This window comes from Falco punctatus, assembly GCF_963210335.1.
Source record: "Falco punctatus genome assembly, chromosome: 1".
Lineage (NCBI taxonomy): Eukaryota > Metazoa > Chordata > Aves > Falconiformes > Falconidae > Falco > Falco punctatus.
In genome coordinates, this window is record NC_137580.1 from 94,567,101 (window position 1) to 94,585,150 (window position 18,050).

Here is an 18,050-nt window from a genome sequence, read left to right on the forward strand (position 1 = left end):
AGTAGTCCTGGGCAGAAAGGCTTGCATAGTTATAAGCCTTGCTTGTATTTTATCTTGCTGCCAGTTCTGAGTTCTGAACAGCATTACCTGTTGCAAAAGCAGAAGAGAATGGTCTTCTCCCCCTCTGTGTCATTCTGAAGGCATTTAATAGAAAATATTTAAGTTGGTTATGTTTAAGTAAAGGAATTTTCCATTTGAAATTACTTTGGTTGAATAGTTCTGTGTTCCTAAGCATGGTTGGGTATGCTAGTCTAGTTACTACTGTATTTATGGTTTTGAATAGTATGCAGAAAAAGCGAGTTCAAACTTACTGGGTTTTTTACAGCAGCTTGGGCCATAATACCTGAAGACAGATCTTTAACACTGAAATGAGAACACGACACAGGAAAAATAAATTATTTGGAAATGGATGATGTGCATTTGAATCATGAAAAAACAGTGCTAATGTCACTTGTTATCTCAAAGGAGAAGTGAGTGACTAGCACCTAATTCTTGTTAAGTGTATTTGGCAACAGCAGGAGATTTAAATAGTCCCAGTATTTGTGTGAATTAGGCAAGCATAGTCTGGGCACCTCTGGCAGGCTTGAAAGGAATGTAGAGAAACAACTGTAAAAAGGATGGACTTTTGCTATGTTACTGTAGCTCTTAGAACACAGAACAATAAATTTAGTAGGAAAAAGTCATTCTAACCCATTGGTAATGACCTGTCATGAGCATCTGTTGGTTTTCAATTGCTGTGGTAGCTGCTGCAGAGATGTAATGACCATGGAGAGTTTCCAGTTCTGTATGTTACAGCGGTGGTCTCTGTTCTCTGTTCTTTCTTACCGGTTCAGATGCAGACTTAGGGCGCTGTCTTGCAGCAGATGGGCTCTATCTTTATACAACTAACTCAGTGGGCAGAGGAATAAGCAAATTAGGATCTGGATTACACGGTACTTTGCGGTAAGTGACAGCTGAATATTTGCTATTCTGCTGATTGGTTTTTTTAAAAAAAAGTTTTGGCAAACCTCTTTCAGATGTTAGGTGTAATAAGGCTAGAGCATATTATGTATTTTCATTAAATGCTATTTTACTGTGTTGATTTTCTCATCTGAAATTCTTCCTGAGCATGTTTTCTCTAGAATTGTAGACTAATTTAGGTTGAAAGGAACCTCTGGAGGTCATCTAGTCCAACCTCCTGCAAAGAGGTATACTATTGGAATAGCTAGTATTTTACATTTTTTTTTAATGTATAGTAAGTTGGTTTGTTCTTTGCTGAGAGGGATATAGTATTGACCAATTTTGTGACCTTTTTATTTATGGTTGTACAACTGCTGAATTTGTAAGTATTTTCTGAAATATCATTCATTATATAAATTACTAGTGCAGCTGTGAGTCACTGTACCTTGCTGCTTTATTGCTTGGGAGTCATGAGGCTTCTTATGCTTTAAGTCTTTTTACAGTAGAAATTGCTGACTTCAATTGAAGTTTGAAGTTCAAGAATGTGGTTGTGAGTTTTTCTTAGAAAAACAAAAAAACAGCACAGGGTTTTAAAGAGTTTTAATATACTGCTTTTTTGCCAGAGGTTTTGTGTACTGCCGTAATGAAGAGCTGGAGACTGGGTGGGTTGCTTTTGGCAACAGCAAACTTCTTCATCGGCCTGTCTCTTTTGATAATAAGCCTCACTCCCTTTTCCAGGTTGTGGATCAGCATACCCTTCAGGTAAAAGGAAGAGTTCATTGCAGAGTTACAGTAGAATAAGAAAACATTCTTAATCACAATAATTTTTAACTTCAATTAGTTTTGTCCTTGAAGTTTCTTCTTTCTATTTTGTGAAACTGCCTTTTAATAAATACCCATTGAAAGCATTGCGTAATAGAACTTGTATGTTATGGATATTACTGTTTCTGTGTGTTAGTGTGTGTGTATATATATGTATGTGTGCATATACACATATATATATGCATATACAGGCTTACACTGTACTATTTTATTATGATCATGTTCTAAGAGATAGAATATAATATGGTTATATCATAAAACAATAAACCAATAGCAGAATAGACTTTGGCTTTAACTGAAAACATAATTTTCCTTAACAGCTTGCTATTTTTCTACTGTAACAAAATTCAGGTATTGTTTCTGATCTAACTGTGTTTTGTACATAAACAGATCTCATCCTTTGTGGAAATGGATAGTTTGTTTGCTTTGGGTTTTTTCCTGCCGTGTTTTAAGGGTGTATATGCACACTTATGTCCAGTGTGTTTCCTGAAACTGAGAATGTTTGGGTTCCCCTTTCCTTCCAAAGTTTCAAGCAATGTTTCAGAGAAGTTACAGAAAGTAGATAACTCTTTACCATGTATATTTTCCTTATGGTACTGTGGGTATGCTGTCAATAATTAGAGGGGGAGTGATCCTTTTATTTTTAGGTTTGTTTAAAGTTTAGATATGTAAGCTGTTTTGTATGCAGTAGATCTGTTTGGCAAACATTTTACGATATCTCTTTGTAACAAATAAATGTAATAGTACTATTATGTCCAATAATAAGCTTCTTCTGGACTAACTGCACTTGATAATTATTTAAGTACACTGTTAATGGTTATAAGAACAAACTTCAAAATAAGAACTGTTAAGATGCTCTCTGTTTTGTAGGTATGTCAAATAATCCCAATGCCAGTAAATCACTTCCCAGTTGGCAGTACTATGACCACCGTGCATCTTTCTTCAGATGGCACATACTTCTACTGGATTTGGTCTCCTGCAAGCCTCAATGAAAAAACACCAAAAGGCCACTCCGTCTTCATGGATATTTTTGAACTTATAGTAAGCAAATTATATGTTTTCTGTGATTTAGGAATTGGTAGCATGAGTGCTGCTTAATTACTTATCAGCATTTTCAAATCAACGTATTAGGTTTGAATATTGATACAAGTAATCTGAATAGTTGTTTGTTTTGTGTTTACAAAATAACTTTTAACTGAACAGAAGGTGTGTTGCTCAATTCTATCTTCAGAAAACATATGACTGTCATATTTAGCAATATGAATTGTAACATAAAATGTATTTTATCATAATCAGCAATTAAATTTTTTGCTGGGACAGTATTTCAGTGTATTAGGTTTGAGAGCATTATTTACTGTGAATCTGCTTCATTGCGTTAAAAGCCAATCGGGTCCCACAAGTTACAATTACAATTGTTTTGTCTATGCTGCATTTCATAACCTAATATGTTTTTTATGTTGTATGACAATCTTTGGGTTTAGTGTAAAGTCAAACGCATTTCAAAATACTAAGTCTGGAGAAACGTATCAGTAGTTTGAATTCCCTTTTCTTTAAACAGCTTATATATATGTTCGTGTGTGTATATATATACACATACACATGCATGCATTTGTATATCCATGTGTGTATATTTTGACAATGAAGCATTTCAGTCTAAAAATGTATTCATTTATATAGCAGAGGTACAGCAATTCATAGACCTGTAGTGCTGGTAATTGAAACAGGATGAGGATTGAGCTTTGATGGGGTACTCTAGGGCGCAGTGTCTGTGTATCTGCTCAGCAGTGCAGCTGTACTTGGTGGGATGATGGAGCTAGAATTGGTAGGCTATAGTAATACAACTTACAGAAAATGTGATGCTGTAAATCAAATCTTAAAAGAATGAGATGCATTCTTTTTAATAAAAATGTCCCCTGAAGATTATGCTCTAAGAAAAGTATCACACTTTTTGGCTGGCAAAGGATTTAAAGGCATCTTTATACAAAACTTTCCAGTGAAACATCACTAAGAAAATACAGGCGGGTTACATATTTGTAAGTAGAATTCCATAAATAAGATTATGGCAAGCAGTTCTGTCTTTAAGGACAGACCAAACAGAAGATTACTGAATGACAAAGTTGCAAACAAACCACTCATCTGTCTAGCTTTTATAACATGTTTTTTGCAAGAAATTCTGACAGCAGAGTTCAAGTTTGTATCCCTATTTGATACATTGTATTGTTCAATTTTACTGTCTTTAGATTTCGATATCTAAAAGTATTTTTCTTCCTCCATTTTAATAGGTAGAAAATGGTGTATGTATAGCAAATCCTCTACAGGAACGAGTTATATTAATGAGAAAAGAGGGTGAATCTGCAAAGAGTATAAATGAGATGCTTCTGAGTAGGCTGTCTAGGTATAGAGCCTCCCCATCAGCAACACTGGCTGCTCTCACTGGCTCTACAATCTCCAATACATTGAAAGAGGACCAAGCAGGTCAGAAGAGATTTTACTGACACTCAATAATTTTTCATGGGTTTTTTTTTGTAATGCATATAGTATCAGGTCTGGTAATTACTAACCTCTTGGGACACGTTAAAAAAAAAGTGTGCATTTTTTTCAAAATAAGCATTTGAAATATATATGCAATATTTGCTTAATGCTTGAATTACATTGCTGAATTAGACACTGATGAGAAAAGTTTAAGAATGAAAACCAGGAAGAACACTTGTAGCACCCTTGTTTTTCCCCCATGTATTCAATTACAGGACTAATTTATGCCACATCTGATAAAACTGATAATTGCATTTCTCTGCTGGCAGTTCACGTGGGCTCCTGATCTTGTGTAACAATGGAATGCAGTTTAAGAAGTGAAACTGTTGTTTCAGAATAAGTTTAATATTATAAATTGGAGGTAATTTGGCTTTTTGGAGGTAACTGCACAATGTTTGGGTATTCTTTTATGGGCTTGCTGAAACTACTAGCTAGGCAGAAACTTATGCTACCAGGGAATCTTGAATGAACGGTGCTGATGGTTTTCAGGATGATCTGGAGCTTTGTAAGATTTGTCTTAAGATTTTATTCAGTTTATCCTGAATTATTTCTTCTTTCATATGTACGTTGGTTTTCTTTTTTCAATGTTAAACAATTAAAGGTATTTCCATAAAAATAAATTATTCAGGAAATAATATGCTTACAGGAAAACTGGCAAAGAGCTTGAAGAGCTATTTTAAAGGCTGTGTTTTGCTAGTTAACAACTAGAGTGCTATAGAAGAAGTGGTTATTCTTGGATAATTCTTTAGTCAGTGCTCAGGAAAGTGTTGATCAGCTGTCGCAGGAACTAGATCATTATGACTGTATACGTTTCATGGGGAACAGGAGAACTTAAAATAGTAAATGCGTAGTGAATCTCAAATCATCTCTTTATGGTAGAAGATATTTTGGCTCTAAGATACTGCTTTTGATATGTTTATCACCATACAATTCTTAAAACAGTTTTGTTCATACTTAAATTTTAGGCTCCCAGTTTTCCTGGTTTGGAAATGATATTGCTGTCTTTTTAAGTTGTTCTTTCTAGTTAAATAAAACTAAACTGTTAGTTTCGCTAACTGTGAAATTCTTTATATCCTTGTAGAGATTGACGCTGAATGTGTGGGATTATGAGGCTGCCCTTGTATACAACTTCTCAATGCTGCAGAATGTAGCTTAAATGAATTTCTGTATTGATTTATTTGAAGCCTTAAATAGAAATCTGCTTTGTTTGTTGCCTGTTATTATGAGGCTTTAATGTTGTGAAGAAATGCATGTTGATGTTCTGGTTTTCTGTGTAATATTTCAGCTGCAAACACTAGTTGTGGGCTGCCACTGAAAATGTTAAGGAAGACTCCCATATACACATGTGGAACGTACTTGGTGATGTTGGTCCCACCTCCAGGTGGATCAGGCAGTTCTGCAACACGCTCGCTTTTTGGAGGAACAAGTGCTTTGTCATCTTTAAAAAGTAAGTTAAATACATGTGTGGCAAACTTGGGTTTCAGAAATATGATAAACTTCTCAGAAATTTATTGGAGACTTTTTTTTTTTCTGTATAGTTCTTGCTTCAAGCTTGGTGTTCAATATTTCGGATGGGCAGTTCACAAGCCGAGCAGATCTCATTGATGCTGCAGGAAGTTCACTGGGACGTGGTGCTTTAGTTCCAGGACTTGGTAAGAAGTAGATCTTTTTCTTGGGAATGTTTCAGAACTAGACATATCCAACCTTAGATTCTAAATAATGTTGCAGTAAGCAACTCTGCAGTTGGTGGGGTTTCATGTCTGTGGCGATATTTTGTAAATTTTACATTTTTGAAAGTTCAGAATTCCCTGAAGGAATTTCCAGTATCTTGCTCTTGCAGTTTCAGCTGCACAGAAGCTCAAGAAAATAGTTTTCTGTAGCAGAAAGGAATCTTGAAGGAAGTGTGATTTTTATGCCCTGCTTATTCTGTAAGGTACTACAAAGTTATGAGTATCTTACCTCTATCTGAAGATACATATAGGCATCTTAGCTGGAAAGACATTGCAGGTATTTCTGATTTCCCTGTCACTTTGAAACTTCATGAGTGTTTTCTTCAGGAGTTTGTTTTTTTTTTTTTTCTTTTCTTTTTGTTTCCTTTTTTAACCTGCTTGGTATTATAAAATCATTTGAAAAATGCTACCTGAACACTGCATAGCATTGCTAGCATTTTAATAAGCAGTGTTTTTATGTTGCTTAAGAAAGAATGTATTTCTCAAAAATGTTTGGGCAAATAGTTTTAAATAACATTCTGAATGCTAGGACGTATGGGTAGGTATAATTGTATGTTAACCTGTTAGCTACTGTTATCTGGAAATTTACCTCAGTCATTTAAAACACGTAGACGTATAGGTTATTATTGAACTTTTGAAGTATGGTAAATGCCTCTATCATAGAACATTTGTGTCTATAATCCATTAATCCCTTTCTTTTTACTGTTTTGGACCTGCTTGTGTTTGTAGACTTTACAGATTTTCAGGAGAGGAGTCTCTAAGCTTAAATTTTTTTAACAGTTGCACTGTGCAAACTGTCAGTTTTGTTAAAGCTACTTTGTTTATACCGCAAGGCCTTTAAAAAAAGTTCTAAAGTCCAAAATTGTCAATAGCTGTAGCAAAATAAGTTTGAAACTCTTTCCCCTGTACTTTTCCTAGAAGTTATTAGTGTCTGATGCCAGACTTAGCTATATTTAGTTTATGTCCTGTGGCAGTGTGTGATAAGTTTGTGGAGGAATTATATGTTATGTACTTATAAATAACAACTGGTAGAATATTCACCTGAAACACATGCTGTTGTACATCTGCTCGAAACATCAAGAGGGGTGTGCATTCACTTAATTCCTTTAACAAATCTCCATTTAATGGTTTTCATTCCAATGCATTGTTACTAAATTGCTGTCCCATGACAGAACTTTTAATGCAAGTAATTTGGTTTTATATATGCTGTAAAAATAGTTTTGTCTGGTTTTCTAAAAAACATTGTAAAATTTGATGTCCAAATATTTTCCTTAGGTGCTTGTTATGATACTATGAATAACATGATATGGACGTGCTCTAATGATTATATTGATCAGTGGTGCAATCCTGGGAACCAGGCATTCCATTGTGTCTGTCAGAGACTGGGAGTCAGTCACATCATTACAGAGCCCAAAGGTGAGGTAAACCTACAAGTCAGCAGTTTATACAAAGTGAAAGTGGAATGTATGTTTATCACAGAATAGTGCACAGAAACTGTTTTCTGAAATCTGGTACTAGAAGTTGAGTTCATCCTTGAAAAGGTGTCTATAAATACTGGTCATGGCTTATCTTTGCTTTAAGAAAGGAAAAGCAAAATGCAAGACATGTTTGGAAGTTTCCAGTTTCTTGCTACCTTTATCAGACTAAAAAAGTGATGTGGGTAATTCTTTTGTTTGTCTTGTAGATGGGTGTCCCGAGGGTGATATATTGCATTTTAGAAGCAAATGCTAATGCTATAGCCTGTGTTTGTAGACAGCATTTGAACCACTTTTATTCTTCTAGGAGATGCAACAACCACAAATGAGGTTATTAACCAGTTACTGCACCATGTTGGTGCCATGTGTATCCACCAACTCAACCTGCTTGCAGCCAGCAACAATCTTCCCATAACAAATTTTTTGGGCAAGCAACATCCAATTGAAGCACATCATCTCAGCAGTATCTGTGACATTATGGAAAAAGCTATGGTGAATGGAGATACTTGCATAATACGCTGCATCCTGGTTGTCTTTCAGGTACAAGGGCATGTTATATGTACTTCATAACAAACACTAAAGACAAAAACGTTGCTTTAGAATACAGGTAACCACTTGATTTTATAAGGGCTTTTTTCTCCATTGCATTCAGTTTAATGGAGATTGGCTTAACAGTGGCTTTGCAGTATCTCGTACACCCATTTAAGAGTCCAAATTTAAATATAAGTGTAGTTGCTACCTGTACAAATCAAAATAAAATCCAGACAGGTTACTTTGTTATTTCTTTCTCTTTCTCTCTTTTTTTTTTTTTCTTTTTTTGATCCAAAGTCAGTTTCTGACTCTAGGATTTCTAGTGACCTAGACAAATAGTTTGAGAGACTGACTGTAGAAAAAGAGTTAATGTGAACAATGTGTAAGTTTTTAATCTTTTGTTTAATTTTTCTTAGGTCGTTTTTAAGTTTTTCTTCAGTCCACAAACTGAAAGAAACAGAGATATTGTTAGAAGGTCTGGCCTCTTACTTTGGCAGTTACTGATGGCACCAAGGGATCAGATTTGCTCTGAAATTCAGAAGGAGGTTTGCCTAGCCATTAGGTAAATATCTGCTTTGTCAAATTAAATTAAGATTTTAGATCATTTGAAAATGTTGTGCTAGATGAACATTCAAATTTATTTAGCCAATTAGTTTTAATATGATAAAATTTAGGTTGACATAGTATAATAAAATTATTAGAATTAGTATCTGTGGAAGAAGGGAAATATGTGTTTGTCATGACAAAGAAATAACAGATAGTAATTACTTTTTGTACTTGTTTTCATTTGTTGCTTTTTATTGGCTTCCTTTAAATTGTTTTTTAATGTTTATTAGAATGTAGCTGCTAAACTCAAGCAAAATTTTCTGCATTTCCGTGATGGCTGGAATGACTTCCATGTTTAGTTTATATAGTTTATTGGTTCTGGAATAGGCAAAGCTAATGCCAGCTGTTATACCAGTGTTTCAAATGACAATACTGAAATTCTCCTAAACAAAGGAAATGTAAGGGGAAGTAGAATGAATAATACTTGAGGAATTGCTTTAAGATGGAAGGAAGGCCTAGGGAAAATCACAGGCAGGGTGGTAAGACTGTCTTGAGAAAGTCAGGTTTAAGTTTAAAAAAGAAGAATCTTGTTTTAGTGCAAGGGTGGACATGATGTCTCTGGGCTAGTAGCCCAGGTCATCAAACGCTTGAAACAGGGTGGTTGCAGTAGCTCCACTTGGTATTAGGTACTGTATCTCTTGAACCTGATGCTGAGTAACTTCCTTTCTCTGGCTTGTCAAAATATCAGAATGACTAAGTACAGGAAAGCGAGCAAAAAGCGTTTGTGTCTCACGAAAAGGAGCTAATGTAGATCTCAAGGACAGGGAATGCTGTCTCAAATGTCCCAAGTACAAATATAATCTGCTTTCAAGTGGGAAGCGCTCCAAAGGTTGATAACAAAGTCTTCTGAAGATCAACCTGCATTTTTTTTGTGTGAATCACGACACTCCGAATTTCAGTGGTTTTATGCAACTCTGAGTGAGGAACAATAGCGTATCTTTAGTATGATTATCTAGCATTTTCAGGGTCTTGCTTTTTGACAGAAAAGTGTATCCTGTCAACTGTATGGACAGCTGCTGCATTTTTCCCATGTTTAACACTATATCCTTAAATGACTTAAAAAAAAAAATAATAAAAGAATCAGAGGTGGGCATTAGGTATTTTTCCTGTTTTCTCATTGGGGGATTCCGATACCAATGGAAACCTCAAAGTTGGCTTGCAGTGTATGATAACTTTTCCTGGTGTTTGTATCGCAAGTTGGTCAGCATGAGCCAGAGGGAGGGAAGCTGCAATAATCTCTGCTCTCAGTGTGAAGCTGAAAAACATACCAGTTTTCTTTTCTATGCCTATTATTTAGAAAGAAAAGGGAAAAAGGAAAAGAAGAAAAACTGTTGTAATAGTTTCAACACTTCAGACAGTCACGGAGTACTCCTTTTAAGTTATAGTGATCTATCTTGATGTGGTAATTCGTGTAGAAAGGACAAAGTTCATCACAAGTTAGAGGGGAGAAGTATCTCCACAGGGAGTATTTATGCATAGCTGTGTTGTTTCTGACATGCTAGTTCTAGAATCTTCTGTGTAGCGTAAACTAAGACTTCCATAAGGAGCCAGTCTTTAATAAGTATAAAACTTGTATACAGTAGTGACTTCTTGATTAAGTCTTTTGCCTTTTCCATTGTTCTTATAACAGGTAAGCCACAGTTCTTACCCCATCACCAGGGTTGAGTCGTTTTCTAAGCCACCATCCATTTTTTCTGATATGTCTGTTTCTTAGAAAAAAAGGTTATACTGTCATATATACAAGTGATTAATGTGGAGCTTCTGAGAGGGAAGCAAACAGCTCTTGGAGAAGCTTTGGGACCTAAACAATAAACAAAAAACCCAAGAGGTTTCTGGGGAAAGCAGCTGCTAATTTTATGACTAATACTAATGTTAAAATATGGAGGATGCCTTTCTAAGTTGGAAGGAGCTTTTATGTAGTAATTTTAAATGTTACATCAGATACTAAGCTGAGATTCTGTGTTTATTGAAATTACTTCGTTTGCTTTTAAATGCATTAAGTAATACATGATTATTTTTTTTTCTTTAGCTCTGGTTTAAATATCCTGTATCCTGGAGAAGCAGAAATTAATAATTTATTGAAATTGGTCTTAACTGAAGGTGAGAATGCCTTATTGACACGTGAGAGTGTGTGTTTTTTCTGTTGAGAAGTATTTTCAGATTTTGTTTTCAACCTCTGGAGGGAGAACAGTTCAAAACATTGAGCTCTAGTCTGCTTTAAACCCATCCTATTCTAGGAAATTATTCTGAAGCTGCCTTCTGAATGGCTACATGGTCAAGTGTATGTTAAGTGTAGAAAAGAAAAATTTGTCTCAGTCGGGCAGCTGTTTGAAATTGAACAGGATTAAAGTTCTGCTTTGTCACTATTAGTAGTGTTTCTTGTACAGGTTGTATTTTAGAACACCTAGTTAGCAGTTAATGTTACCCATGGCAATTACACAGTAACCAGAGGTAATTTTAGTCCTTAGTGAAAGAGTAATGGTCTATTTGCGTTCATCATGAAATGGGAGTCTGGGCTTAGAAGCAGCTGATACACAGTAATTTGTTACTTCATAGGAATGTGTTTGTGTGTCAGAGTCTTTGGAATTTAAAACAGTGCTACGTGCAGAGTAAGTTTTAATGGTCTTGTAATATCAACAGGGAATTGGGTTACACTGTAAACAGAGTAATTTCTGAGAAGTGTAGTATATATTAAGCAAGATATCTAAGGTTAAGTAAAAATAAATTAATTCTGTAGAATGCTGTTTTGAAAGAGTTTTTGCATTCCATTTTAGGAGAGAGAAATAGTGGTCTCTCCCAACTTCGTGATGTTATCCTGACTAATTTAGCTGAACAGCTTCAGAACAACAGATTTGGAAGTGAAGATGATGATCACTATAGGTAAAATGCAACAATATGCTTCCCTTCCTCCCCATGTATAGTCTATGTTTCCGTTATTTGCTTTAGGTAAGCTTGCATAAAATTCTGCTGAAATTGCCAGTAAGATAAAAAGCAGTGTGACCTGAAGTTATCTCTTTGTGTCTGTAGTGGGTTGAATTTCATCAGGACAAGGGAGAGAGGGGTTTGACATTTTAGAGGAATCTTAGGAGAATTCTGTATGCAGCCTTAGTTTGTATTCCCTGCTCCTTACCATGTGTATGGTAAATGTGGATGTTAATTCATAAGTATGACATTATGACACTGCTCTCCATATCACTATGTTAAGTAACTTTTCAGCAGTAAAACTATCAATTTCAGATACCTGTTCAAGTTGGGAGGGGTCTGGTTTTTTGGAAGTCATTGGAAGTCAGATTCTTATCAGCACAGCACAGGAAATCACTGGTCATCTGTTGCATTGATTGTGGTTAAACATTTCGGGCTTGGTTTTCATTGTGTCTGAATCTCTGAACAGGTGTTTGTTTTAGTTTCACGTAATTTGTGATATAGCTTGCAGAATTCTTTTGAAGTGAGCTATACAAAATACACCGTAATTAGACTACTAACATTTTACATCTTGCTTGCATTTTTTGAAGACTAAATGATGAGCTATTGCACTACATTCTCAAGATTGTTGTCCGAGAATCTTGTGTCTTAATCACCAAGTGCCAAACTGTATCTAAAGATGATTTTCAAAGGCTGCTTTCAACTGTGCCTGTAAGTAAAATGTATTTTGCTAAAAGTATATTTGCCTTTGGCTTCTTTTGCTCCTTAAATCCCTCATCTTCATGTAGTATGTTGAGGTGAAACTTTTGTAGTTGTGTGTTTTATATACAGAAAAAGAATTTACCTTGTTCATGCTGCACAGGGAAAGAAGAAACAATTTCTTACAGCAGAGTACATTGTACAGCAATGCTCAAAGAGGTTTATATGTGGATATATTTTCCAGTTGCTCTGTTAGCTGTTTAAATTTAAAGGAAGTTTGTGTATTTCAATATTTAAAGCATTACAACGACTTAAAAACCCAAATAAACTCATTTTATACGTGTGTAATGATTCATAGAAGCAGAAAGGATTATCATTTACAGACAAAAATGAAAGTTGACTATTATTTAATGGTAAAAGTATGCATAGATGTTTTTAGCAGGATCAGCTCCCTGATATGGCTGATGGCAAAGCTGGGGGAACTGGTATGCAAACGTTGGGAGGAGGGGACAGGCGGTGATGGCCTGTGCAGCAGGAGTGTGGGGAAGGAGGAGTAGCACGGAGAGCCATTGTCTTCAGGAATGTGAATTAAATTTAGCTCTATGGTGGCATTATCTTTTAAGAATTAATCAGTGTTACAGTACTTGAAGATTACTATAATGTTACATACTCAAAATGGTACTGCTTCTTTATATGTTTTTCAAGTTTTCACAAAATTCAACGTTTGGCACTAGTTTCTTATATGTATTAACAAGCTTGTGTTAAATCAGCAAAAAAAAATCTGTTCAAGGGAAACTTATTTTTTGCTTTTGCTTGTCTTCTCCCTCAACGTTTTTTCTTCTTTTATATATCTAAGTAGAAGGATTGCCTGCATCAAGGTTGATTAAAGAGTTTAGATAAAGTGTACTTATTTATGTTAAAGGCTGCATCTTCGTGCTTGCGGTATCTGATGGCTGTACAGAACCACCTCCTCAGTAACACTATTTTGATTAAACCTGATGAAAATGATGACAGTGACAGCTCCTTGCAGGGAGAGACATTGAAGGTACAGGTAAACACCAAGTTTTATTCTAGTATGGCTCTCTACAGTCAGTGTTCCTGCGACACCTCTTGTTTCAGCAGTATATTCTGCTTATGCTGTTTTGTTGATTCTTTTCCTCTTGATAAAGTTAAATTACGGTAGACAGTTTTTTCCTGTTCTCCAGCTAAAGTCTGCAATTGTTTTGTGTTCAGTATTGCAGCTTGGGTTGTATATTGTCAGTGAGAGGAGACACTTCCCTTCCTAAATATACATACAATGAGGTTAAGAATGTATTTTAATTAACAAATGCAGTAATAAAATTCATGTGCCAGGAATCCTTTCTGGACATATTACATCCCCACGCACCCACTCCCCACTTTCTCTTCTCCAAATCACTTAGGTGGTCTTTGAAAAAATGTTTTTCGGATTTAAATAGGAAAGGGTTTTCTCATTTGCTTACCTGGCTGCTGCTTTTTTGCAGTTTTAACTTGTAAAGCTTATGTAGAACCACCTACATCTGTTGTCTGAAATAATGTGAATTATGTTTGTGGCAAGGTTTGCAGGCAGTGGTTGCTTTGCCAGTGTAAGGTTGTATTACACCATTAAAATGGTGTAATTTCATATTACTGCTGGAATAGTCTTGAATGAACTCAGAGAAGCCACATTTGTCCTAGCATGCAGGCTGTCTTGTCATAGTAGTTTTTGTAACAGTAACAGTTCTTCTATAATGGTATTGACTTCTGGATTTCTGGTTTGTTAAGCTGACTTTGTCTGCTGCTCTTGGAGACTTCATGTGCTTGTAATCTGCTGCAGTTGAAAATTACTGGTTCGGGCTCATTGAGTAAATGCTAAATACTGTAGTACTGTTGTTGTCTCACTATTCACCCATGATTTCATTGTTCAGTTTCTCTCTCTACAGTGCTCCTCATACGTGCTAGGACATTCTGTCACCAATGCTGTACCTTGGCTGGCTAACAGCTCTCTCTCCTGTGCTGGACTTGGGGATTCCTTCCCTCTAGAAACTGGGATGTGCATCCTGTAAAATATGCACCTAGTTTCTCCCAGCACTTTGGGGCTTAGCATTAATCAAATTTAAGTCTTGGATGAATCTACTGCTGCAGGCCTGCCAGGTCACATTATCATTCTTTTAATTTAGAAATCCATCGTTTTGTTCTGTTGTCCTTTTTCTGGTATTCTCTAATAATTTAAGTATCCTGTAAATCTTTTTGTACCTAGGAGCTAAAGACCAGCATTCTGTCTCTTGCTACGCAAATTCTGACAGGATGTGATGAAGTCTTAGAAATGCTGCAACAAGTCACTACAGCGCTAATAAACAGTGACATTTCTGATAGAGAGCAAAGGTAAGACAAATAGGAGCGTGCTAACTTGCAAACAGTAAACTGTTGCTTTTTGTGTCTTATTGTACAAGCACAGTTAGTATTACTTATTCTTTATCGCTTCATATTGCTCTTTGAATGTATAGGAATTGTTTCTTACTATAGCATTTGCTTAGCACTTATCTTTTGCAGAATTTAGAATCAGATGCTTCATGTCGGTACTACTAGCTTGATAATCTATAGAAATTTCAAGTTGGTAAGGTTTTAGCCAGTTGCAATGCTATTTATGAGCAGGGTAATGTACTAGTTAGTCAGCTGGGAATATTCCTGTAAGCTAGAACATTTTTTTAATTTTTTAAATTCCTGACTATTTCATCTCTAGTAGCTGGACTAGATATTTTATCCATGACAAGTCTTGGATGTTGTTGATATCCTGCATGTGTCATCAGATAGCCTGACCTTGCACTTCCATGTCTTCCCTCCCCTTAAAAAATATATGTTGGGAATGGGATGTTAGCAAAAGCTGTGAACCTTTTCTCTCCTTAAACAAACACCTCCCTCTCCCAGTTGTTTCAGGTTTCTGTTTCTATGCTTTTCTGTGTCTGCAAGATTAGTTTTGTTTATTGACAATAGACAATTTCTTTGAGATATTTTCAGATAGGCTTCACGCTCAAATATATCCTTGTAGCTACAGGTTCTTTTCAAGTACTTTGAGCTATGTGTGCTAGGAGCCTGATATACATACTGAGCAAATACATTTGTGTTTGATGTGGACTTTCATCCCATGCCCGTGGGAGTTTATAATTTTCTAAGTAATTATTAAACTCTTGATTTACTGTCTTCTGGTCTATCATTGTTAAGTAAGAATTGAGAGCAAAAACTAGGTTGCTAACACTAGAGGAATGGTAATGTTTTCAAGATAGTAAGTTTTGGGGTTTATTTTTAAATATAATGGAAATGTTCTCTGCTGAATTTTGAATTGCCTACTTACGCAGTCCGTTACAAGATTAAACGGATGACTAAAAATAGTAGTGATGCTCTATGAAAATAGTTGTTACTCTGTAAACCTTCACTTTCATTGCAGATTAAAAGGCCTGGAGCAAATTACAAAGGCTACTATGCTTGGTCATCTGCTTCCTGTCCTACTAACATCTCTGATGCATCCAAATTTGCAGACTCTAACTATGGCTGATGCCTTGATGCCTCAGCTGGTGCAGCTGGTCCTTTACACAAGTCAGGTATGGTCTTTGTGTCAGAATTTGTCTACAAAAGAAAAAATGGTGGCATGCATGTACTAAAATGCTGTGGATCTTGGTCAACTTTCTGCAATAAGCAATCCACAGATCATAATTTAAGAATTGCTCAACAGCTACAAAAGCTGATAATGCTGGATATTAAACTTGACTGGGTACAACAGCTACTGGGTGATGATTTATTGTCAATAACAACATACAGTGTGATTGTTAATATATTTCAATGATGAAGTCTTAAAATGATTTGCTGTTTGCATGTTTCTAACACTGTATGTTTTGTGCCACAGACTGCACTGCTGCTTAAAACTCAGTCTCCAGTTTTCTCAGAACTGCACAGTTCCCCCAGTGGTGCATCAGAACAGAAGGGGAAGCTGTTACCTGATGAGAGGTGATTTTCTTTAGATCTAGATCTTTTTCCTGGGATAAAATACCTTAGCTGTAATGCTCATTTGACCCTTGCTGTGGGATAAATCTTAAAGCATCAATATTTTTATTTTTTTTAAAGGCAAAGCTGTAATTGTTTGTGAGGCTGTCTTAGAGATACATAAGCTTTTACAAAAGGCAATTAATTCTAATTTTTTTTTTTGCATATAGAATTAAATGATGAGTATCTTCAGGTACTTTGCACAGGCTATGGTTTGTTTTGTTTTTCTCCTCCCCTCAAGCATTAGGAATTAATTCTAAATGTGCATCTTAGAATAAATTAGACTAAGGAAGACCATCATGAGAAAATGTAAATTGCTCTGGCAGCATAAGAGAGTATGAAAAACATTGGAAAGGTATTAAATGGGTTTAATTTATGTAGAGAAATATAACTATTTTAAGTCCTGCATTTAAATAGTGTGTCTTAGCTCAAAGTTATACAGCTTCTGCTCAGAAACACGCAGCTAAATTAAATAAGAAATGCTTATCATAGCTATTTGCAGTGTTGCAGAATTTGTTGTATTAAACAACTTGTGATAATGTGTAATGTACTGTGTGAAAACTCTGAAGAATTTATTTTCAGTCTTCGTTCAAATTACAAGCTTCAGTGAAATATTAGGCATATTGGTTTATGACAGTGTAATCAGTTTTGGGTGCTGTCCCAGGAGGGGAGGTTTTTTATGCTACTAAGTGTGTGTTAGAATCCATATATAGTACGATTTATTTTTTTTGTGGTGCTGCTTAACTTGTTTACCATAATTTGGAAAGCATAGGGAAAAGTTCAGATTTTACAGGTCAGAGATTGGCATAGTTATCTCTAATGTGCAGAGTTCATGCAATTTAAGTTCTATATTTTCCTGCAACATATCTGTGCCTAAAATGAGTCAATACTTTGTGTCATTATGTATCAATACTGAGAGGTGATTTTAAGTACGTCGTAGTTTGATGTCTGAATGTATAGTAAAAATCTGTGTGTTGAATTTTAGGACGTAATTTTTCACTCTGATTTCAGAATGCTGGAAGAGAAAGAAGAACCAGGTTTTCTTACGGGTTTGAAGATCCCTGCTCCCTGGGCTGCTGGCAAGACAGTAGAAACAGTTCATCCCGTCAGGGATAACTATAAATTTAAAGAAACTGTACATATTCCAGGAGCCCGCTGTTTATATCTTAGATTTGACAACAGATGTTCTTCACAATACGATTATGATAAGGTAAGCAAGGGCCAATTCAGAAATACTTTCTTTTGTATGTCTTTCCATCAGCAGCATTTCCCATTGTCATCATTTCTGCCCCTTGTCTTTTATGGCATCTTATTTCCCATGTTCAGGATAATGCAGGAGGCTTTTATTGGTAAGAGCTTATTAGTGTACACGGTAATGCCACAGCCTGCCTACTTCAAGCCTGTAAAGTACAAGGATGCAGAGAGGTTTTTTTCTTGTGTGAATAACTTCAAAAGAATTCTTGAGTTTCATCTTAAGACTACACTTAGCTAAACGATAGAAAATGTACAAAGAGTTGTTGACATAAAAAGGCGAGAAAGTGACACTAAGTGGTGCATGTTTAATGTCTGTTATTCTTGAAACAATCCAGAAAGAATATATGCTGAATTGTTCTTCTGTATTTGTTTCAGAACATAATATCCAGTGATTGTTTCAATGTTTAAAACCTGTTAATTATGAGAATCTTGTGTTAAGTGTTAGGCTCTGTAATTAGGAAGTTACCTTAAAAGGTGTCGGAAGTAGTAGTTACAAAACAGGAGA

General features: G+C 35.6%; 1 protein-coding gene across 4 annotated transcripts in view; it reads left to right on the top strand.

Moving 5' to 3' along the window:
- HECTD4 (HECT domain E3 ubiquitin protein ligase 4) overlaps positions 1 to 18,050 on the top strand; it is a 76,588-nt gene that overhangs the window by 17,188 nt on the left and 41,350 nt on the right. For 2 of the 4 annotated variants that reach the window (XM_080374191.1, XM_080374193.1), the window contains exons 5-21: positions 834 to 942; positions 1,563 to 1,701; positions 2,632 to 2,802; positions 4,044 to 4,236; positions 5,579 to 5,740; positions 5,832 to 5,945; positions 7,299 to 7,439; positions 7,806 to 8,038; positions 8,446 to 8,591; positions 10,665 to 10,735; positions 11,410 to 11,515; positions 12,148 to 12,268; positions 13,179 to 13,307; positions 14,514 to 14,638; positions 15,699 to 15,852; positions 16,155 to 16,255; positions 17,303 to 17,501. In XM_080374191.1, the coding sequence (XP_080230317.1) occupies positions 834 to 942; positions 1,563 to 1,701; positions 2,632 to 2,802; positions 4,044 to 4,236; positions 5,579 to 5,740; positions 5,832 to 5,945; positions 7,299 to 7,439; positions 7,806 to 8,038; positions 8,446 to 8,591; positions 10,665 to 10,735; positions 11,410 to 11,515; positions 12,148 to 12,268; positions 13,179 to 13,307; positions 14,514 to 14,638; positions 15,699 to 15,852; positions 16,155 to 16,255; positions 17,303 to 17,501 (2,414 nt within the window). Of the gene's footprint in view, positions 1 to 833; positions 943 to 1,562; positions 1,702 to 2,631; positions 2,803 to 4,043; positions 4,237 to 5,578; positions 5,741 to 5,831; positions 5,946 to 7,298; positions 7,440 to 7,805; positions 8,039 to 8,445; positions 8,592 to 10,664; positions 10,736 to 11,409; positions 11,516 to 12,147; positions 12,269 to 13,178; positions 13,308 to 14,513; positions 14,639 to 15,698; positions 15,853 to 16,154; positions 16,256 to 17,302; positions 17,502 to 18,050 lie in introns of those variants that run through there. The other 2 variants (XM_080374192.1, XM_080374194.1) reach the window with 2 other exon arrangements.